The 24,154-nt window shown below is 37.3% G+C and overlaps 1 protein-coding gene across 3 annotated transcripts in view; it reads right to left on the reverse strand.

Annotated features, from left to right (window-relative positions):
* PDE5A (phosphodiesterase 5A) overlaps positions 1-24,154 on the reverse strand; it is a 134,705-nt gene that overhangs the window by 94,739 nt on the left and 15,812 nt on the right. For all 3 annotated transcript variants that reach the window (XM_017673984.3, XM_017673983.3, XM_017673985.3), the window contains exons 2-3: positions 16,192-16,780; positions 5,389-5,478 (exon numbers count right to left, since the gene is read on the reverse strand). In XM_017673984.3, coding sequence (XP_017529473.1) covers positions 5,389-5,478; positions 16,192-16,780 — 679 coding nt within the window. The remainder of the gene's footprint in view (positions 1-5,388; positions 5,479-16,191; positions 16,781-24,154) is intronic.

Below are 24,154 nucleotides of genomic sequence, written 5' to 3' on the forward strand. Positions count from 1 at the left end.
ACATGCATTATTTCACAGTGTCCTGCCTTCCACCTCATGGGTGCAGCCCCAATAAACAAAAATGAACACTCATTTCCACCATGTCATGATGATCAATACTTCAAGAGAGGGCAGTATTTCAGAAATAGGTCATTGGAACTACAAAGAAAGAGATGGATTTCCCTGTACTTCTTTACCAAAACTAAAAGAACTGTTTGGTTATAGAAATAACCTAATTCAAGCGATAAAAATAAAAACTGGCCTAAGTGTGCAGGTCCAAGAAAACAGCATTAAGTCTGAAAGAAATTTAACACCAACCCTAAACATTCACACACTTGCTGCAAATTTTTTTCATTAGGCTTCATGAGCACATGGTTCCTCTCTGGCCCACACTGGCCCAGATAAATATGAAACATGCTCCTGTAACTCTTTTCTCCCTGATAAAAATTTCCTCTTGTTTACTGGGTAGATTCCTCTTAAACCATTATAGAGGATATGACTCTGATACCTCTTTCTCTCTCTCTTTTTTTTCCCATTTTGAAAAGAGTCTGTCTGCCAAGTGGTTTAAACTTTGAAGAACCATCAGAATGCAACTGGGTCTCTTTCATTCTACCTTTAAGTCCTATCACTGCAGGCAGCCACATTGAACACAGCAGTGTACCCTCCACCTGCTCTCCCACCCCCAAAATCAACAGTAATTTACATGTTTACCACAGTAGCTCATGAAAACACCATGAGGGCAGAAGGTAGAATGAAGTTGTCATCTATAGCAAAATATTAAAAAACTCTCCTCCCCACATTATGACCCTGTAGCCAGCTGGCCTAGGTATGAAACTCAGCTTCATCAGGTCTTAGTTATGTGATTTTGGTGAGTTCTCTAAATGTCTCCTGTCTGTTTCCTCATCTGTTATGTGGGACTAAATAATACTACCTCCTATGGTTGTTTGAAGATTAAATGGATTAATATATTCCAGGAACTCAGGATGCGCAGTCATTTCCGAAGTCCGAGCTAACTAAGTCCTGCGGCCCAGGCCTCAGAGCACTCTAATGCACAGCCTGGGCTGGCCCTCCCTCTTCTTTCCCTGGGCCCTTCCTCTGTTTGTCTGCATTCATTTTTGCTAGCCAACAGCTCTACAACCTTTCCAAGATAAATTATTGTAGCCTTCTCAAACTTTTCCAGGTTTTTACCCCCACTTAGCCCATTAACCCCCTTCTCTTAGAAGTAGGAAAAGAAGACTGCAAAAACTCACCCACTACAACTTTTTAAAAAAATTTCTGTCACATAAGTTTAAGCACATCTATGCTCCTTACTTCTAAAAAGGCATTGCTTTATTTATCACACTTAAGATTATAACATTAATGAAAAGAACACCTGAAATTTTCTAATTAGTTGAAATCCTTCACTAGAAGAAGAGGCAGATAAGCAGCTTATTTATTTTATTGAATCTTAAAAATCTTCCTGAATTTCCTGCACTGTTATAGTTCAGACTTTAGAATTCAATGTCCAACTGCTCCATTCACGCAGCTTTCCCGAGTTGGTACCTGTGCTTTAAGAATTCAGGGTCATTAAAATGTACCAGGACAGTTGTACATAATCACTAAACAGCCAGTAATCACATTTCATTTTAGGTTCCTTAGTAATTAGTTGGACTTGGTTTTGGCTTACTTAATACAGGTGGACAAGCAGAGAGAAAACACCAGATTCATCTTGCCTCATGTATGAGGAAAAACCACGAAAAGCATTTAAGCTTAGAGGGTAGAGGGTAATAAGGTAGAGGGTAGTAGAGTAGTTAAGTCAGGGACTGTGATGGTTATCATTTGACCCCAGCTTAGCTGGCTATTAGATGGCCGATGACCTCTTCATACAACTTTATCATTGCTTCTCTCTCATAAAAGCTCTGTTAGTTCGATGTTTCCTGTAAAAAATAACAGCTCACATCTATTGATCACTTCTTGTGTGTCAGAAACTGTTATTAAGCCCTTTGCATGGATGAATGCATTTACTCTTTACAACAACCGTATGAAGGGGTCCTTTTATAACCTCCATTTTGCAGATGAGGAAACTGAAGATCAAAGAGATTAACTAATTCCATCCTGGTTACTCATCAAGTAAGTAGTAACATGGGATTCATGCCCAGAGCAAGCAGTCTTAACAATTACTCCCAAAAACCGTACTGTGACTCTCCATTTTGATTTCAAAAGCTTCATGACAGAAAGAGCACTTCTGTGTACACACAAAAGCCAACACTGCCCTGAGTTTGTTCTTAGCTATAAATTTAAAGATAATTCTGTAAGGCACATATTGCATCTTCTTAGCAGCCAATGACTTTTTTATACCACAACAACCATGCTGAGAGTTTGTTCTTCTGCCTGTTTTCTCTGAAGAAATAATTCCCACAGGAAATAATGTGAAACTGGGTAGTGCAGACATTGGAGGAGAGGGAGCGAGGGAGAGGAGAGAGAAGAGGGAGGGTCAGCAACATCATATTTACAAAGCTGTGTTTGGAAACAGTCCCATCAGTAAAGCTACTAGGTCTCCAGTGAAGTTACTGAAGGTTTTTTAATCTCATGAAATCTTGGTGTAAGTGAACTTTTGTGGAAATCAGCGAAGGACCTGGCTTAATATGAAGTCATTACAGGGTAAAACAGAAACAGCAAGAGAGGATGTGGGAGCACAGAGGCAGACAAAGTTGAGGATGCTCAGGAACCCAGAAGGAATCTTCGGGAGAGCTCTGAAGAAGCACAATCTGGGGATCTGCAACTGAACCCACTTTAACCAGATCTGTAAGTGCCCAGACAGCCCTTGGCTGAGAGTTGGGTTATATATTCATCTAATCAAATTTAAACCATTCCCACTAGGAGAGCTAAAATTTTAAAAACTGATAATACCACATGTTGCTAAGGATGTAAAGCAAGTGGAACTTTCATACATTGCCAGGAAGAATGCATATGGTACAGCCACTTTGGGAAAGAGTTTGGAAGTTTCTTATAAAATTAAACACACACCTATCATATGACCCAGCAGTTCCTCTCTTACATATTTACCCAAGAGAAATGAAACATTATGCCCACACAAAGACCTCTATGCAAACATCGACAGTGGCTTTTTCTATAACAGATAAAACCTGTAATCAACTCAAATGTTGATCGACTGATGAATGAATAATCAAATTGTGATATATCCATACCATGGAATAATCACTCAGCAATAAAAGTGAACAAACTACTGAGACATGCAACAACAGGGATGACTCTCATAAGCACTGTGCTAAGTGAAGGGAGCCAGACACACAAGACTTCACACTATGGGATTCCATTTATATGACATTCCAGAAAAGGTAAAACAATAGTGAAAAAAAACCGACACAGAATGTTGATTGTCAGGGGCTGGAGGTTGAGATCAACTGCAAACGGGTACAGGGAAACAACCGAGATGACAAAAATGTTCTACATCTAGATTACAATGGTGCTCACAGGATTATACACAAACTCATCAAAACTCATCAAATTGTACACTTAAAATGGGTGAACTTTATTTTATATAAATTATACCTCAACACAGCTAGGGTTTTGGTTGTTCCTTTATTTTAGTTTTTATCCTCCTCACAGGGAGTCACGTGTGGCCTGAGGAGAGAAATGTGTGTCCTGAGGACCCTCTCACAGAAGGGCAGTCCCTCTCACTCCACCCAGGGGGCTCTGTTCCACATTCTCAAGGGTTCCCCCAGCCCCCAGTGATGGTGAGATTGCTCATGCTATGTAGAAGAGAAGTTTAATCAGAGCATGATTCAGCGGAGTCTCTTAGCCAGTATAAAGTTGTTTTTCTGGGCCACCATTTTACAGCATACTTTCTAACCAAAAGCTGACACAGTCTCTGAAGAGCACAGAATCATGGTCCTCGGTTTATGACTAGGGCTGCCTGATAAACTACAGAATGTCTAGTCAAATTTAATTTTAGGTGAATGACAATATTTTTATCATTATGTCCTACATATAGCATGGGACATATTTTTTATTTGCTGTATCTGACAGCCCAATTAATAACATCACCCTCATTAGTCCATGCAAGGCCTTTTCTATTTATTCAGTCACACAATTAATTAGTTGAGTAATTAATCTCATATTCATGTTTTAGCTGCAGGTATTGTTAGTAACTGTGGCTGTAACTACCCTCCTAAGAAACCAGGTGGCAACTCTAAGGCACTGAGGAACACATTTTAGAGTATTGAGAAGTGACTTAGGATCCTGTTAATCAAACTGTGATCTGCAGACCTGGGGCATCAACATCAACTTGGTTTTCTTGTTGATCTCAACAAGGGTCCCAAGACCTACTGAATCCAGAATCTGCATTTTAACAAAATCCCCATGTGATACATATGCACATTAATGTTTTAGGAACATTGATTTAGAAAGCTGTATTTTAGGAAAATTCCCAGGGCATATGCATGGTGGACTGATAAGATACTGACTGAGTACAGAACCTCTTGTAAGAATATTTGAAAAGTTCAAGCATTATTTCATGATTCAAATTATAGTGCAAATACTGATGCCTGGGTCCCAGTCCCACAGGTTCTGATTGAAGGTGAAGCCTGGGCATTAGAATTTCTAAATTCTCCCAGGTGATTCCAAGGTGCAATCAGGGCTAAAAGCCACCCATATGGGCTCTCTTCAATCTGTTTGTTTTCAATAAGGGAAGTGATTTTCAACCCTGGCTTCACTTCATAAATTACTTGAGGAGATTTAAAAACACAGCAGTATCCAGACATTGTCCTTGGAGATTCAGGTTTAATTACTAATATTTTAGAAGTTCCCCAGTTGATGGTAATGTGCAGTGAGGCTTGAGAACGTTCAGTTGAAATATCCAATTTAATCGATAAATTTATTAACCATTATTTTTCAAATCAGTATAAATGAAGAGCAAATTCAGTGCCAGAATCCCAACCTTCTTAGGTGAAATATAAACCAAGATATTTTCATTTTTATTTGCTTGTTTTAATTTCACAATGAAATTTACTTGGCAGTAGCTATAATTTCCATTTTTTTCAAAAACATCATTTTGAATCACAAAAATAATCCAATGACCATTGCAATTAGATAACCATGTATAAAACAGGGATTATTCAGACATTTAAAATATAATGAATGCATTTATATACACAGAGTAAGGTCTAGGATAGAATGAAGAGATAGTAAGGAAGCATCTGAAATTTATATTCCAAGCAAAAGTAGTCTCCATCAAAATTCAACCCTATAATTAAAATCTAAATAAAAAATACATAGCAGAACACTTAAGTACTTTATAGTTAACTTGTCACTCTAGTATTATTTCTGTAAATGTGCAAAGTAAAATTTTTTTTTAAAAAAAGAAAAATATTTCCAAGTGACCTTTTATAAAATGGAAAAATGGTTTACCTCTTCCCTGTGATTCTTAATTGGCATACAAAGAATACTCTGTGTCTTGTAGCCTGTAATCTGGTCAACTTCTGCATTGAACCGAGGATCCTAGTAAGGAAAAAGAAATTCAATTTAATGACTGACCTGTTCAAAGACTAATTTGATCTCCCGATATATGAGATTAGATAAGTCTAACCTTTGACTTACCTTGCTGCTCTCAATGACAATTTTATCATTGTAAAAGGCATCAAATCATGCAAGTACACATTATCTTTGACAAAGATAAATTTGTTTTTTTAGCAAGTAGTATTTATGAGAAGCAAAAAAACTACAGACTCAAACAAATGTTCAGAAATAAATCCAGGAAAAAGTGGCAACTCTCCACCTCTGTAGTACACCTCTGTAGTACAGTAGTACACCTCTGTACTACAGAACAGCTTTACCTGTTCTGAAAGCTGAAAGCTGAATGGAGAGTTCCCATCTCATTAGCTGACATCCAAAAGAAAAGCACTTGTGCTCTGAAACTTCCTGAAAAGCTAACCACCTCCAAAATGACCTTTGCAACACTGACAGTACTCACATGCCTGGTAATGATTGTTTATATTTTTGCTCAGTATTCCATTCTATCTCAAGAGTTCATAAGAAAAGCTGCATGGCCTCAATCAGATTGTAAATAACTCCTTAATCTTTTGAATCTCTTTCGCCTTTTACAAAGTACATCATGCAATACTGTCATCACAAAGGACTTCTGAGAGGTGTAAAAGTTCTAAATATGGGTTAAAAAGAAGGTACAGGCTATTTTCCATGAAACTTTAGACTAGGAAGTTTAAAGTTAGGCTCTACACTCTAAGAGAGGCTTATTTGGTTCATCACAGTATTCCCAGTATTAGCACAGGAACTCAAAACATTTGTTAAATGAAGGAATTCATTAACAAATGATATCTTAGTTATCAAATATGAGCATTTTTGGCTTATCATACTTTAAAATAAATCTTGTAGGTTGCAGAGAAACATACTTGAGGAAGTGGACAGATAAAGCGATATAAGATAGTTAGAATAGAAACAAACATACCAGAACATAAACATTTGAATGAGTGTTGCTCCCTTCAAAGCAATGGCCATGGGAGTTACATGCTCAACCTAAAATAGCATCACTGCTCTGAAAACTCTGCTTTTGAAATTCCCTTCAAAGAATATGGAATAACCACACTGGAAAATCCTCATCTTTTGAAGGTCATTTCTTTTTTTCTAATTAGTCTAAAGTGTTGCACAGGCAAAGCTGTGAATGAAGTAAATGATTATACTTGAGTCTATCAATTGGGGTCAGAAATGAGGCCACTTTTCCCCTGAGAAGGCCAAACTTGGCATTGAAGACAATTTTAAAAGAAAAGTTATAAAATGGTGGGAAATCAGTATAATATTTCATGATAAATAAACACTATGTTGCATTTTTGCTATCTCTGCAAACATGTAAGTTATATTCAGAGACAGTGAAAACTTTAGTTGAATATTTCTAAGAAACAGTTCTTAAATAACATACTATATTATAAAATATCTAAAGAAAGCAGTCAGGATACTGATATTGATGAATTTGAGACATAAAAAGTTACTAACATATATAGTGAATTGTTCTACATGCTAATAGTCATATTATGAATAAAAGTGCATCCTCAGTATTATTTTGTTCATTAATAATTGAATTACAAGACCAATTTATAAAGAAAAGAATGAAAACTGAATATCTAATCAAAGTAAAAGGATTTTTACAGAATGAAGTTAGTAGGGCTTTCACAGCTCTTTTAGGCATACTAGGTGTATAAAATAAGAGGCCCTGGCATCTTACTACACTGATGGATAGTGACTGCAATGGGGCATGGGGGTGGGACTCAATAATATGGATGAATGTAGTAACCACATTGTTTTTTCATGTGAAACCTTCATAAGTGTTTATCAATAATACCGTAATAAAAAAATTGTATTAAAAAAAAGGCCTTGGATTTCACTCTTCGTTGAAGGAGGTGGAAGTATTTATGTTTTAAATTCACATTAGGTGAATTTTGGCATCTCAAGGAATTTTCCTTTAACAATGATCTTAGTGCTAACACAACACACATACAGAATTTCTATCCCCTCTAATTCAAGAAAGCACCAAATAAAAAATTGAGCACTGCTATTATTGTGATTATTCCCTTCAGTGTTTACAAAAACATGACAGTGTAAAGGAACACAAGCCTTGGATAGTCACTTGCTGTCATAAAGCTACTGGCACCAGAATTGCCCTCCTGATGAAAAATATAAGACTAGAACAAATGTATGAGACAACTAAACCAAGGATGGTGAAGAAGTGAAATACACGATTGCCATGGGGGTCATTTTCCTGCTGGGGAGAACACAGGTGTTCCTCAACTGGAGCAACAGTTCCAGATGGAGCTGAAAAGAAATCAGGGCTTCAAAAGTGGCTAGAATCAGGTACTTAGCATTGTAGAATGCAAAGTACCTGATGAGAGAGGCTGTGCTGGGGGATTGGGGACGAGGGGTGTAAAGGAGGAGGAGTAAAAGACTCAGCAGCATTCACTTCAGACATGTAAAGGGCAAGCCTCTAAGACAGCTAACAAAGATTACCTGTTCTGAAAGCTGAAAGCTGAATGGTGATACCAGTTAGAGAAATATTTGGTGACACTGGAGTTCCAGCCCAGCTAGAGGAGAAACCTCACTAAGCACCTCAGTCATTTAGTTGGGACACAGAAAGCCTACTCCTTAGGAGTAAGAACCATACCCTAGACTCGGGGGGACATTCCCTAGGACTAAATTCAAAACTAAAATAGGTCCATCCTACCAATAATACCAAACTTGACCAATTGGATCTTCTGGTAATTTTCCTGCCTGCAGGAAAAAATGTCAGCCCTATTTTAAAGGAAGATGATATGAAGCCCTGCAACAGAATATGCAAGATGTCCAGCATACAATCAAAAAATCACAATACATGTGAAGAAACAAGAAATTACAACCACAGTGAAAAGAAAATGTTTTCAACAGAAAATGACCCCAAGATGATTCCAATGTTGGAATTAACAGACAAGGACTTTAAAGCAGCTATTATAAATGCATTAAAGGACTAAAAGGAAAATATGATAATAATAAACAGATGGGAAGCTCTACAAAAAAAAAAAGGAAAAACTATTAAAAAGAGCCAAATAGAAACTCTAGATGTAAAGAGTACAATGTCTAAAATGAAAAGTTCACTGACAGATTTAACAGCAAATTGGAAACTACAGGAAGAAAAGGTGAGTAAACCTGAAGACAGATAAACAGAAAGTATCTAATCAGAAGGACTGAGGAAAGAGAAAAATCCTATAAAAAGTTAACAGAGCCTCAGTATTTTCTGGCACCATATCAAGTGGTTTAACATATATATTATATATATATATATAAAATTTATCCTAAAGGGAAGAGAATGGTGGACTGGAAAAATACTTAAAGACATAGACCAAAAACTTCCTGAAGTTAGTGAAAACCTTACTTATACATGCGGTATGACAATGACATAGTGTGAAACATATAAGATGAAACTAAAAAAATGGCTTGACTTATGATAAAAATGAACATGAAAAAAGTGTTGAAAGAAAACTACAGCTGAACCTTAAACAATATGAGTTTGAACTACATAGATCCATTTATATGCAGATTGTTTTCAATAAATACATTGAGAAATGTTTTGGGGATTTGCAACAATTTGGAAAGACATTTTCTTTTCTCTATTGTAAGACCACAGTATAAAATACCTATACAAAACATGTATTAATTAGCTATTCATGTTATTGGTGAGGTTTTGGTCAACAGTAGGCTATTAGTTAGTTAAGTTTTGGGGGAATCAAAAGTTACTGGCAGATTTTCAACATGCAGGTGGTCAGCACCCTTAACTCCCGCATTGTTCAAGTGTCAATTGTACTATTAACTGAGAATTGTCTATTCAGTGAAAATATCTTTCAAGAATACAAGCAAAATAAAGGAATTTTCAGGTGAACTAAAACTGAGAGAATTTGTTACCACCAGACTTGTACTACAAGAAGTACTAGTAGTAGAAGTTCTTCAGCTTAAAGGAAAAGATGACCAGAATCTACAGAAAGCAGTAATGAGCATGGAACTTGGCTTGAGCACATGCACAAAAATATGCACTAAAAATAACTGAGTCTTCCAGTGTAGCACAGACAAGGCAAAGAGTGCTCTGTGGCATCTTACTATACTGTTGGGCAGTGCATGCAGTGGGGCGTGGGGGGGATCATGATAACATGGGTGAGTGTAGTAACCACATTGTTTTCTCATGTGAAATCTTCATAAGACTATATATCAATAATACCTTAATAAAAAATAATAATAATTGAGTTTTCAATTTTGGAAAAGGAAACACTGAACACAGAAAGGAGGAAGAAAAATAAAATACACCTTGAGGTGTTGAACTGAAATTGGAGGTATCAGTGAGAATTCATTTTTAACATAGTAAGTACATAGACATGAAAATATATAAAATATAGGTATGTATGTATTTATGTATTTTTTTCCTAGCTTTGTCTGCTGACATACTAGTGTCCATGAACATGTACCAGAAGCAAAGAGCATATCTAATGTCCACATCATGATTTTTAAGTACCATCCCCTCCACTGAAAGGAACCAGGGCTCCTTGGAAAAAAGAATGATTCTAGAGCTAGGGCAGGAAAGTATAAGATGAGCCTGGAACATGCTGTGAAAGAAGACAGTCAGAACTTTTAGCTCCACCAGAAAGCAAGAAAATGCCCAGAGTGGTGGGGACATACCAAAAAGACACAGAAGACTGTATCTGTTCTAATTTGAAAATCTGAATAAAGATAACAGATCATAACTCATTAAACGAAAAAATTATTTGAGCTAATACTGATATAAATAAACAATTGAATGAATGAATAATGAAGGCAAAAATTTTCCTTACATTAAATGCCTTACACGAAATGTCTTAGATTAAAATTTCCACATAAACCTAAAGGGTATGATGGTGTCACGAAATCAGTGGATACCAAAATTGGTAAATGTAGGTTGATGAGGAATAGAATATTTACACAATTCCAAAGTATATCCCTATAAAATAAAATACCTACTAATAACAATGGAAAAATTTTGTCTGTATAGTAGAGAAACCTACTGGACACCAGTTAAACAAATTATCAAATTTAAATAATCAATACTGGGGTAACCTAACATCACCTGCATCCTAGTAACATAGGATGAGAAGGTTGTGATATAGAAAAAATACATATATTTGGTCTTTGTCCCCAGTTCCTGGTACAGAGCTCTAAAAACCTTTGGAATTTCCTGAGTGACAGGAGAATCTTTTGATATTCATAGAAAGCTCCTTTCAACAATACCTGAGTTATGCAATGAGACGCCTTAGGTGGGAGAGGATCCCCAAGAGCTTCAGAGTGGGGCTGGCCACCAGAAAAAACAACCAAGCTGTTAAGAGGATTAAAACTTCCAGCCCCACTTCTGATCTCCAGAGAAGGGAGCTGGAGGTTGAATTCAGTCACCACTGGTTGATGATTTAATTAATCATGACTAATGAAACCTCAATAAAAAACTCAGAACAATGTAGTTTGGGGAGGTTCCAGGTTGGTGAAGGTATCTGTGTGCTGGGATGCTGGTGTATTGCCCTCTGGAGGCATGGATATTTGGTGTCCCCCACCTCCCATTCCTTGCCCTATGTGTCTCTTCCATTTGGCTATTCCTGACTTGTATCACTCATAGTGAAGCTATAATTTCAAGTATGGAGTGCTTTCCTGAGTTCTGTGATCATTTTGGCGTATTGTTGAACCTGAGGTGGGGAATCAATGAATTTTAGTCAGCTGGGCATAATTTTGGGTACCCTGAAGAACATTTGTGGCTGGCATCTGAACTGGGGCAATCTTGTGGGACTGGGCCCTTAACTTATGGGACTTGTGCTCACTCTGGTTAGTTAGCGTCAGACTGAATTGTATTGCAGCTCTTGCAGGAGAAGCGAAGAATTGACTGTTACTTGGAAAACCAGGCAAAGGCTCCATATCAATACCTGTGGTGTTCGGGCCAAAAGCGCCTGGAAAGAAATCTGTACGAGAAGGACAGTCTAGAAAATAACTGGCCTGTATTCTTCTAAAAGACATGTCAATGGGATAAAGACACACTGAGAAACTATTCCACAGTTAAAGGAGACTAAACTGATATGACAAGTAGATGCATTATGTAATCCTCGATTAGACCCTTGATCAGAGGAAGAAATTAACTATAAAGGACATTAATGGGACAATTGACTAAATTTGACTATGGACTGTTAGCTTAGTATGTATCATAAAATTTCCTGGTTTTGATAAATATATTATAATTGCATAGGAGAATATTGTTAATAAATAGACACTGAAATAGTAAAATTGTCTCCAACTTATCAAATAGTTCAGAATAAAAATATGCATATATTACTTAAATGCAGTGTGTGTGTGTGTGTGTGTGTGTGTGTGTGTGTGTGTGTGTGTGTGTGTGTGTGTATGTGTATCGAGAGAGAGAGAGAGAGAGAGAGAGAAGAAAAAAAAATGATAAAGCAAAGAGGGCAAACCATAGAACTGGAGAACCTGGGTAAAGGGTACATGGAAGACTCTTGTATTGGTCTTCCAATTTTTCTCTAAGTCTGAAATTACATAAAAATAAAAATAGTGGAAACAACACAGTAGACTTGCCAAATCATAGGCTGGTTTTCTTCCACAGAGTGGTCCTTTTAAAACAATGCCTAAAGATTATTAGAACATTGAACAAAAGCAGCTATAGCAGTTCCCAAATGATGTTCCCTGGGACACAATTACACCATAAAAAATTAGTAGATTTATCAAAATTAAAGTTGCTAGTGCTATTTCTTTCTCCTACTAAAAGTGATTTTGGAAATAATTCTATTCACCAGAAATTCCTAAGAGCTCATATTTCTTTAGAAAAATATCTTGGTTAAGTACTTAAAGTAGAAAATGAGACCAGCAAGATGAGATATGGTAAAGATCTAATTATCTGGAGAAGAATGAAGAGGGAGGAATGAAGCAGGGGTGGGAAGAAAAGCAGCTGTAAAGGCCCCACGAGTGTTGATGTGGCCCTGGCCTAGAACCCTCCACACATCCCCCCGTAGAAGTCATGGCACACATGTGGTGGCTGTCCTGTGGGAACAGAAGAAAGGTCCAAGTTTTGCACTGCAGTTGACTTGCAAGAAAGAGGGGTGCTTTGACAATGTCATTTCCTTTGACAGGAAATCTTGGGAGGCTTAAGGCTTCTACTGTATATGGAGCTAGGGTTTCAAGACAATCTGTGATGGAATTTTAAGTGCTAACTGGAGAAAGCTAAGGGATGCCCAAACAGCTGGCAAACATTATTTCTGGATGTGCTTCTGTGCAGATATCTCCCCAAGAGATCAGCATTTCAATCAACAGATTGATCATCTTCACCAATGCAGGTAGGTGTCATCCAATCCAATAAGGGCCTGAATAGAACAAAATGGCAGAGGAAGGGCAAACTGGCTCTCTCTGCTTGAGCTGAGACATCTATTTTCTCCTGCCCTCCTGCCATCTACCAGACTTTTGGGCAAGACCTACACTGACCCCTCAATTCTGAGGCCTTCAGACTCTGAATTACACCAGCAGTTCTCCAGCTATAGATGCTGGGCAGAGTGCCAGAACTTCTATGCTTCCATCATCAATGAGTTAATCCCTCTAATAAACCTCCTCTTACACATCCATATATCCTACTGGCTCTGTTTCTCTGAAGAATCCTGACTAATACACAGTCCAATACAGATATTGGATGAAATCTAGTTTTCATATATAAGGGAAATGCCAAACACAATTGTATAAACAGTTGTTCTGATTATTATGTGCTAATATCTTATTATTAACAAATGCTGCGCCATATTCAAAAAAGTTGCATGAATGATGGACCAATGCAGGAGGAGAAGACATGTGACTGAACATCAATATGTGGGCAGCATTTACCAACACATCCTTTCACTAGTATTTGTTGTCTAATTGAGAATCACTGGTTTAAATGGTGGAATCTGTTTTATATTTTAAATATATGAATGCATTGTTTTATTTGTAATAAAATAGTTGAATCCCCAGATTTACGTCATTGTGTCACAAATTTTTCAAAGTGAATCAAACACTGACCATTTCTTACAACAGATTTATCTATAGGACTTATTTTTTATTCTTAGCTGCAATATGAGATGATTATATTTTATGGCCACTTCTTGGTTTTCCACTGCTACGTTACAACTTTTAAAGTGTTCTGTGGTCAAATAAGCTTAAGAAATACTGCCGTAGGGTGTCATTTTTACAGATGCATGTTTAAAGAGGCAGAACTCAGAAAATGTATTTTCATATTCTGGCTATTTTTTCAAAAGGCTGTGAGACCGTATTTTGATCATTCAAATAATGGGTGAGGCTAAGTAATGGATTATCCATTAGTCAACTGACTTCCACTGTTAACACCAACGTATTGTATGTCCCAGATCAACCCCACAACTTCTAATGAAATTCCTGGGGCACAAATAACTCTTGCAAGGCCACTGTAAGCACGGGTCCAGGGCGCCAAGGGCGAAGCTGCAACAGGAGAAACCCACAGGCTCAGAGGCTCCAGCGTGAGAGCACTGCCTGTCCAAGACACTGGGCATCTTTTAGACAGAGGTACAATGATTGAGTCATTACTAAGTGCAAAACAAAAGTTAAATTATCAAAACTTTAAAGATGGTACACAGATTAAACAAAATGCATATTAGTGAAGATATTCTCAGGGCTAGAGAAGCTTAGAACCACACAGATGAAGGCTTTCTCAGCAAAGCTGAAGCATCTTTACGGTCCTACTGTACTTGGGACTATAGTGCCTTTGAAAAGCAGAAACCCAGCTGTCACCTAAGACAGGAAGGGAATTCTGCAAATTTGGCAGCAATCCTTCAGCTGTGTCCTTAATACCCTTTCTGGAGTCTGCTATGGTGAGACATTACTACAGAGCTCAAAGAGGTCACAGAGATAGCTCATGAAGAATCAAAATTTAATGACTACTTGTATAGAATAGATCTTGGAAAATCTCTCAGAATGTAACCTACCTGGACTATCACATCTCTCCCCAAATCCCTGCCCTTAGTATTCCTACCCAGTTACCATTATTTATTCACCCAACTTCAAATCTGAGTCATCTTCAACCCTTCTTTTCCCCTCTCACTTCATCTTCTTCCTATTAGTTCCCAACTCCAGTAAAATTCAACTTCTTTATTGGAAATCTACTCCCTCCTTTTGACCTTCAAGGCCAGTACCTAGGTTCAGGTCCTTATTTCTTCATACTAATAAATAATATATCCTTCCCAGCCTCCACTGTTTTCTACTTTAATTAATTTATAACCAGTGTAAAATCCATCTTTCTAAAGCACAGCCTGAATCATATGGATTCTCCTTTCAAACTATCTTCAATTATTTCTCGTAGGTCTGGATTGCCACAGAGTCCTCAGTCTGGCATTCAAGACCCTATTAATCTCAGGGCTCTGCTCCCATGGCTCTTCAGTGTGTTCACTGACTAATACCCACACATTTCCATACAAGTGCCACATACAAATCCAAATTCCCTGTCTCCTCTTCAAACTTCCTTTTACATCTGGATCTCACTATGCATACAAATCAAATTATTCAAATCCTAATCTATTTTCTGGGGTCCATATCAAGCATTGCTTCTTCCTCCAAGAAATGTTTCTTCATCTTCCCAACTATATGCCATCTCATTTTTCCCTGAACCTACCACATTTTTGTTGGCATCTATTAGAATCTGCTTTCTATTCTACTTATCTATCATATCTACTATAATTTTTACTTAATCAATATTTAATAAGACTTGAAGATGTGCCAGACATTGTATTAGATATCAGGAACACAGGGGTGAATAAAACAGCCTTGACTGTTCACATTACACAGAAGTGCTGTGAGCCAGGATTACCCCAGAACTTCAATAGTGTCCCATATGGCAGGTAGCTAGAACCGTTCTATCAGCTAGAAAATACCTCATAAACACGCAAAGTGTCATTCAACTAAGATGCTTTGTTTTAAAACCTGTAATTCCACTAATAAAAAAAATCATCTTATGAGGGAAGTTTGAAGAATCATAAACTGTAATCTTTAAGTCCATAATTGAAGATCTGTATATAACAATAGTAAAAGTAGAAGAAATACCCATCTTTCCACTGAAATATTTTAGAGCAACACTTTGCATTTTTTGAAGACATCCATAAGTTTATTTATTTTAAAAATAAAACTGGTGAAAGAAATCATAGAAAGAAAAAAAGTCAGGCTTTGGTGTCAATGGGACTGCGAATGAATGAATATGATGAATTAATTAATTAAAAAGATTGTGGGTTTGGTTTTTTTCATAGTCTTTGGACCTATCATCTTAGAATCTCAGGAAAATTCTCAGAAGTTTGTGCAGATAGTGCAGATAATTATATGCACAGTGATCAGCGAAAAAGATGAGAAAATACAACCATGAGAGGAGCTAAATTAAAAACAGTTAAGACTTCTCTCAGGCCCATATCCTTGACTCTACCACCAGTAATGAACCACCAGTGATGAAGAAATGGGCAAGTTCTTACCATACATTCCAGTCTGAAGTAAGTATGCAAATTATTGCATCGCAGTTATCCTGTTTCACCTCTGTCTGAGATATCCCCACCATTCATAGTAGCTGTCCAGTGCCCCACCCATGTTCTTCTTCCCATGCCCCCCACTCTGTTGTAATGGTTCCCTACTTACCTCATATGCGTCTTTGATGTTCAAGGGCTCACCGAGCGCCGCCACATGTCCCACAATGCCTTTGTTCCATTCTAAGCGAATACAGTTATTGGATGCTTCCTCCAGTGTTGAACCTTCTGCAACATCAAAGAGGCGGCTGATGAGAAACTTATCATGGGAGCTGTCCTCACAGACGAGAAACAGGGAATAGCGGTCAGCAGAGATGAGTCCATGGATATGCAAGAATATTTTGTGGCATAAGGCTGTGACATCCAGATGGCTAGAAATATCTTTCACTAATTCCAAGAGTCTTGAGCACTGGTCCCCTTCATCATTATCAAACTTTGGCAGGTTTAAAGGCATCTGCTCCTTCTTTTCTGAGTCAGAGAGGAAACTCACAGTTCCCTCAGAATCCTTGACAACAATGGGTCTAAGAGGCCGGTCAAATTCGGAGGCAGAGATTTTCCGGGTTGGTGTCCCAGGGACACTGCTATCTGCAAGGGGACTCTGCAGCGAGAGGCAAGAGCAAGATTCCGTGTGGCCTCTGCTGCCTTCCTTGCATATGGGGATGGTGTGAACTCTCTCAGCAAACCATGCATTGACCATTTCTCTGCAAACAGAAAGTGCAGACATATCAAATATTTGAGACAGAAAGGTGTTACCCCTGAAAACTGCTCAAAATTCTCGTATGGTAAACTGTATTTTCAGACACCTGATTTACAATACATCAAAAGCATCAAGTCTGCTTCTCAAAATCGGTTTGTATTAAAGGACACTAAATGACAGTAATGTTGGGAAAACATAAATATGGAAATTTATTTGCTGTTTAAAACATACAACATGTTCTGAAGTTAAATATTTGAAAATTTCTGACAGATACTTGTCTAAATTTGACTAGCTAACATACTTACTTTTAGATAGTTTTATCTATATTGCTATACATAGATTAGATGTAGAAGGTGAAAGAAAAATACAATTTAATCTGCTATGTAGAAAGATTATGGACTTCTGTAAATGTATGCTAATAATGCTTGTTCAATAATAATAGAAATGAGCTCTTCTTCTAGATTACTTCTGGCATAAAGGAAGAAAACTAAAAAGTAGGCAATATCTAATTCAAAGAGTAATAGCTAACAACATACAATGCAAAAATTTGACTTTTTTTAAAACTCAGATTTGCCCTCAAAAAACAAAAACTTGCTACTACTGAGGATATTTAAAAGAGTTTGCCTATCATAAGGGCATCACAATCTCCAGTCTACAATTACATATCAATTATTTTCACCAAATGGCCAGGATAAAAAAAAATGTTTGACAATGCACTATTTTGGAAAGTCGTCTTGGCATACTAAAAGCTGGTATCACTCTTTGGATGGCAAATAGGCTATATCTAACAAATTTTAAATGCATTTATCCTGGTTGCAGAGATTTTACATATGTAGCAAAAGATACACCAGAGTATGTCCTGCAGCAGTGTTACAGCAAAGACAGGAAGGAATCTAATGCCACCAATAGAAGGCTGGTTAAATACATCCACATTTATAAAATGGAAAACTAAGCAGACACTGAAAAATGGTCATATGAACTGCTATGAATAATCTCCACAATTTATTAAGTGGAAAAAGAAGAACACAGAGTGAAAAAGAAGAGGATGTCTTATTTCTGAGTCTTTACTAAGTTATTTATAAGAAGTTCCCTTAATTATTTCATTTTGAAAAGCAAAGTATTATTTGGTAAATATATATTATTCTAAAATAGTATCAGCCTAGAGTGGAATGGATAAAAAAAGTAACAAAGATATCATGAGAATGGCCTCATAATTTCAAGTGCTGGATATAGTTTTAAAAACTTTCTAAAAATCTGTTCAAAAAAGTAATGTAGTAGGTATATAAACAGATTAGAAACATATATGTACAGCAGAGAGTTTTTAAAAATGTAACTGTCTGACTGTTTTATAAATTCATGTTGTAGCTTAGAACCAACTTTCCTTTGAAAATAACGAACACTGATGAAAATAATTCTGTATCTACAAAATTAAAAAGCAATGAGGATGACATAGTCTGGGAAATGCTGTTATAAAGCCTCAAACCAAAGACACTGATGTCAAAAATGCATGTGAAGCTGTCAAAAATGAACAGGGACTCTGTTTGAATAAAACTGTTTTGTAACATGAGATATAGGAAGAAAAGCAGTCTGTCTAAATTAACAGATGTGATTTAAAATGATGCACATCTAACTTAAATTATTAAATCAATATAAAAATAGGCATTTGAACTATTTTAGTTATCAACCTAAAATTTAGCCCCAACTTATTTCTTGTCTTTTCATTGGAAAAGGGGGGTCAACTTTTTACTTTTTTAATCAAACCACTTATTTGACAGCTTCATGTGGACGTCTAACAGACTCGTGGTTAAACACTGAAAACAGTGAGACCAGAGCTCCTAAAGCCCTACCGGTCATCTAGCTCCAGTCTGGCTCCTGCCAGCTTTCCTCAAGAAATGGCACCATCACCTCCCCAGTTACTCAGACCAAACATCTAGGAATTACTCAACATTTCTGTTTCCTTCAACTCTCACAAACCAAGCCCTGTCAGCTTGACTCCCCAAACCTCCCACCCAATCTGTTTGTGTCTGCCTCGTGACTACCAGCCTGGCCCCAGCCCCATCACCTCACCTGGACTACAGCCACAGCCCCCTAAATGGACTCTCTGATATTATTCCCCTCCCTTCCAATCCATTCTCCTCACAGCAGCCAGAGTCATCTTGTAACAAAGTACAGCTTAACATCTAACTACTTGCTCTCTTACTGAGAATAAACCCCAAACTCTTTTAATCCCCTACCGCAGTTTCACTTGCCCATGCCGGCCTCCCCAGTGCTCTCAAGCCCACTGGGCTCTCACTGCCCCCAGGCTGGAATGCTCTCCCCTCACCTGCACCGGCTCCTCACAGCTTGCCTGTCTTCTACATCTCTGGTCAGACGGCCCTTCCCTGATCACTCCACCAAAAGTGGCCTCGAACACATCATGTTCTCACCCTACACTATCAGAACTCTTATTATCAGGTATTTTTCCTGTTTACTAAGCTGTTGTTGTATCATCATCTGTCTCCTCTGGCCAGATGTAAATTTATCAGAATTACTTGTCTCTCTTGTTCAGAATGGCATCCCTGTACTTAGAAATGCCTGTTCACTTAGTATGTCCTCAATAAGCATTTCTTGAGCGAAGTAAATGAATGATTAAACGAAGCCCTAAATTAACTGCATCAAAAGGGACATGACTCTTTCGAGGTCTGAATGTTGGAAATTTGTGACAGAAAATCAAAATTGTTGTTTAACTATTAGTACAAATCACCCCTTAGATTTAAGCCTCATAAGTGATAATGGTTAATTCATCCTCATATACCCTGCAGGGCCTAGGGTATGTCTCAGACAGTCAGTGCTCAAAAATTCCTTATTTTGTGTTTTTTACTGGTATATTTAATTGCTCATAGCTGTTTTATTTCTTGGAGAGATGAATTCAGTATTAAATGGCACAGGAAAGGCAGATCTAGTATATTTAGCATTCAATCAACAATTTTTATTAACTATACCACTCATGGGGGAAGGGCTTTCACACAACCACATTATTATCTGAGTTCCTGTAATTATATGCTTATGCAGGAAAACACATGCTGTCATAACATCAAAACAATCATTTATGAACCAACCAGAAATAAAAGTAAATCATCTCTTACACCTCTCTCTTCAGGCATTCCTTGATGTTTTGCAGCACGTGACCTACTATGTGGCTGTACAAAGTAAAGTGAGCCTTTCCTCTTAACATTAGTATCTATCCTCTTTCAGTGATTTTTTAATACCTCAGTTTTTATACATATCACCTGCAAACTGAAATTAAAATTCTTATAGAAAGATACAGAAATTCTACAAGTATAAAGGGATGTTGGAGAACTGTTCTATTATTACACAAGGCCATTGACGATTAAGGGTTATAGCCAATTAAAGATCAGCTGACAAGGATAATTACATTAAAGAAACTTGAAAAACGAATCCTATTCAAATAATTACATTCAGGATTAAGAAAAGCTCTTAAAAAACTGATGAAAGCTTCAAGTATAAATTCAAAAAACTCTTTTGGGGGAAAAAAAAGACTATGATCTTGCTATAAAAGTCAAACATGAAGTAAAGATAGTGTTTGTGGTACAGTTTTATCAGCAAATTAACTGTTTATTCTAAAACTAGCATGGAATTTTCATTATCTAAGTTTTTTAAAATCTAAGATCAATTTGTTTTCATAATCTGCTATCCTATTTTCTGTCTAAATGACCCAGAGAATACAGACTCTTTAAGGATGATGTCCTTTAAAAAAATCTGACTGAATCCCTTGTCTATGTTTCTCTGAAAACAAGTAATGTTTTATAAATCTAAAGCAAATCCCTGGAAAGAATGTATAATGTGTTCAAGAGAAGGGTCATGCTTAGGGCTGCTGGATTTAGCAAATAAAAATACAGGACACCCAGGTAAAACTGGGTTTCAGATAAACAATGGATAATGTTTTAGTATAAGTAGTATCTGAAATTCAAATTCAACTGGGGGTCCTGTAGTTCATCAGGCCGCCCTAGTCATTCTGTATTCTTTTTTTACAACTGAAATTGTTTGCAGGTAGACAGCAAAGAAAAGGCAGGTCTCATGAGGCATACTAATCAGTTCCAGGCTATCAAATCACTAATACTAATTTTATTGTCAAAAGGTCACAAAGGCCTACCACACGGGGACCCTGTGCATGGTAAACCGGCCTTCTGAGAGCTGGCAGACTAATAATTTACAGCATGAATGCCCCTTACATCAAGCTCTGTCATGTCACTCTCAACACCACACTATATATTTAACAAGAGCAAAACCAAGGTACAATCTACTTACAAAAGGGAGACTGACAAATTAATTGCTGAAAATCCTTGGTTCTTGGAACTACAAAGTACTGAGAGGCTATGTTTTTCAGCAGTGAGTCCAAAATTCTCATCTAATCTTAGCATTTGCTACTCACAGGGTGTGTGACCACTGGCAAATGACTTTCTTCTGAGTTTCAATTTCATCCTCTGTAAAACAGAAAATGCCACCAATTCTGACTTTTCAATGAAGTACAGGATGCTGACTGTCTTCAGCAGGGTATAAGCTGGCAGTCAGGAGATAATTCTAGATCTAGCTACCATACTACACAGTTGTGAGGTTGAATAAATGGCACCTTCTCTGGAGTTCAAGTTTTTCAGTTTTAAAAATGGGCAGCTGCAGTAACAGGCCATGAAGGCCCCATCACAGTTTACATTGTTAGTGGGCCAGGAGGTGATCACTGGGTTATCAACTCAATGTTTTTTTGGTCCTAAGCTTCCTCTTGTTTATTTTTTAATTGAGATATAGTTGATATAAGATATATTAGTGTACAATAGTGATTCAACAAATACACATGTTCTAAGTGAAGTTATCATCTGTCACCATACAAAGTTATTATAAAGTTATTGATGATATTCCCTGAGCTATACTTTTCATTCCTGTGACTTACTTATCTTACTATTGGAAGCTTGAACTTCTTTATCCCCTTCACCTGCTCTGTGCATCCCTCCACACTCTTCCTGTACGGCAACTACCAGTTTGTTCTCTGCACTTATGAGACCACTTCCGTTTTGTTTATTTTTTTAGATTCCACATATAAATGAAACCATAGGGTATTTGCTGTCTCACTCTTTTCACTTAGCATAATACCCTCTAGATCCATCCAGACGTCACAAATAGCAAGATTTCATTCTTTTTATGGCTTATTTTTTTCATTGCAGATATGTAGCACATCTTTATCCATTCACATGTAAATGGATACTTAGGTTGTTTCCATATCTTGGCTATTGTAAATAGTGGTGTGATAAACATAAGAGTGCATACATCTTTTCAAATTAGTGCTTTTGCCTTCTTTGGGTTAAAATTCCCAGAAGTGGAATTACTGGGTCTTAGAGTATTTCTATTTTTAACTTTCTGAGGAATGTCTGTACTGTTTTCCATAGTGGCTGTACCATTTTACATTCCCACCAACAGTGCCAATGTGTTCCCTTTTCTCCATGTCCATGCCAACACTTATTACTTCTGCTTCCTCTTTTTTAAATATGAGAAAGACCTCCTTACTCCTTCATTCACCACACAGGTTTGATATATGAAAATACACATGGTGGCATTTCAAAATCTCTTCCATCTACTTAAGATTTCACTATCTCCCTTCCAGTGGAGGCATAGGGCTGGGGTCAGGAGCAATGGCTGTTCCTTTCCTCACAGAGCTCCACCAAGAGACTCAAGGAAATCATGAAGGAAGAGGATGAAGAGAAGGATGGCGGCACAAGCCCACAGGCTGAGTCAACCTGATGCGGTCTCAGTTAGGCTGGACCCTGAGGACACAAAGTCCTTGGCCAAAGCAGATACTTCAGAATGCCGTTCTTTATAGAATGCCATGAACTCTCCCCACCTCAAATATAACAGCTTCACCATAACTCTACATAAGTTACATCCCAGCCATATGAGCAAAAAGAAAGGGACACAAGTCCACAGAGGTACTGGGACACTTGATAGCACTAATAACCTAGAGAGTCTGCTTTCCTGTCTAAGCACACCCTTGATAACTGCCTGAAAACCTGGGAGTCATCACAAGCAGAGTGGCCCTTTTGAAGTCTTGCAGTTGATTGAACTTTATAAGGCTGTTAATGAAAGCTAACAGGCCCCAGACACTTGAAATAAAGCCACGTCCAAAAGAAATGCAGTGAAAATTGATGCCAAGAATTTATAATCAATGACAAGATCCTGATGTTTAACATCCCATCCAAATCATTCCTTCCCCCTCACCAAAATCTGTTTTATTATCCCCCAGTCACTTCTTTTCTTCCTTATTTTTTACACAAAAAATTTCTTACCTTATGAAAGAGTTGCATTATGCACCTTTTCAAAATGGGTGAATTAAATTTAGGTGGTTTTTTTTTTTAACCTTTACAATATATCTTAAAATTACCAGGAAACCCTTGAAAGCACCCAATGTTGGGAGTTATTCCTCACTCATGTGACTGTGAATACCATCTGTGGTTTCAAGCTGTGTACAGCACAGATGCTGCTCAGGGTCACTAAGAGACCCTTTCCCACACAAGAAAAAACCAGAAAAGATTGACACTAATTACATAGGAGGAAATAAAGCCAAATGGCAGTTGCCAAAAACTGGCCATGAGTTGTCATGAATGTGACTTGAATTTTAAATCTCAAATCTTTTAAACAATGAATCCAATCAGAAGCTTATTGTCTTAATATTCTACTTCAGGAAAGACTCTTGCAGCTCAAACTGCTTATGCAATGACGATTGAATATGTAAATCAGTGTCATGAAGAATAATGTTTAACACATTTTGATTTCCTGAGATCTTTTCATAGCACTAACAGCACCGCGCCCCTCAAGACGATGTCACAATGTGGGTGCCCCTACAAAACTAAGCGAGTCGGTGCACTCAAAGGCCAGGCAGCCAGGTTCAGGATGCGGCCGATCTGGACACATCCAGGGATGGATATTTTCCGTCTTTAGTAATACACAGAGAGAGGAATAAATTCATTTGGGAGTGATAAAAAAGATCAAAGGAATTCTGGGATGTAGAAGCTTAGAAGATGAATTGTCATTTTTTTACAGTGGTTGTAACAGAGTTTATTACATCAAAACTATAAACATGGCAGAAATTAAGGGCTATATTTCATTCCACACATCCTCTGTGCTTCCGTTTTTTTAGGAGATATCCTTCTTTAAGGATAGATCACCTAAATTAATGAATAAATTCAATGATGCCAAGCTAGTAATACCTTTTTAATGGATATAAATAGGTTTAACTTTAGTGTCCTGGGTAGTCTTCATCTCCTATTTTTTTCTAAAACTTTTATGAACTGGTTAGTAATATTTGTTGAAAATTAAAGGTCATTCATTCTAT

Source organism: Manis javanica, chromosome 5 (genome assembly GCF_040802235.1).
Source record: "Manis javanica isolate MJ-LG chromosome 5, MJ_LKY, whole genome shotgun sequence".
Lineage (NCBI taxonomy): Eukaryota > Metazoa > Chordata > Mammalia > Pholidota > Manidae > Manis > Manis javanica.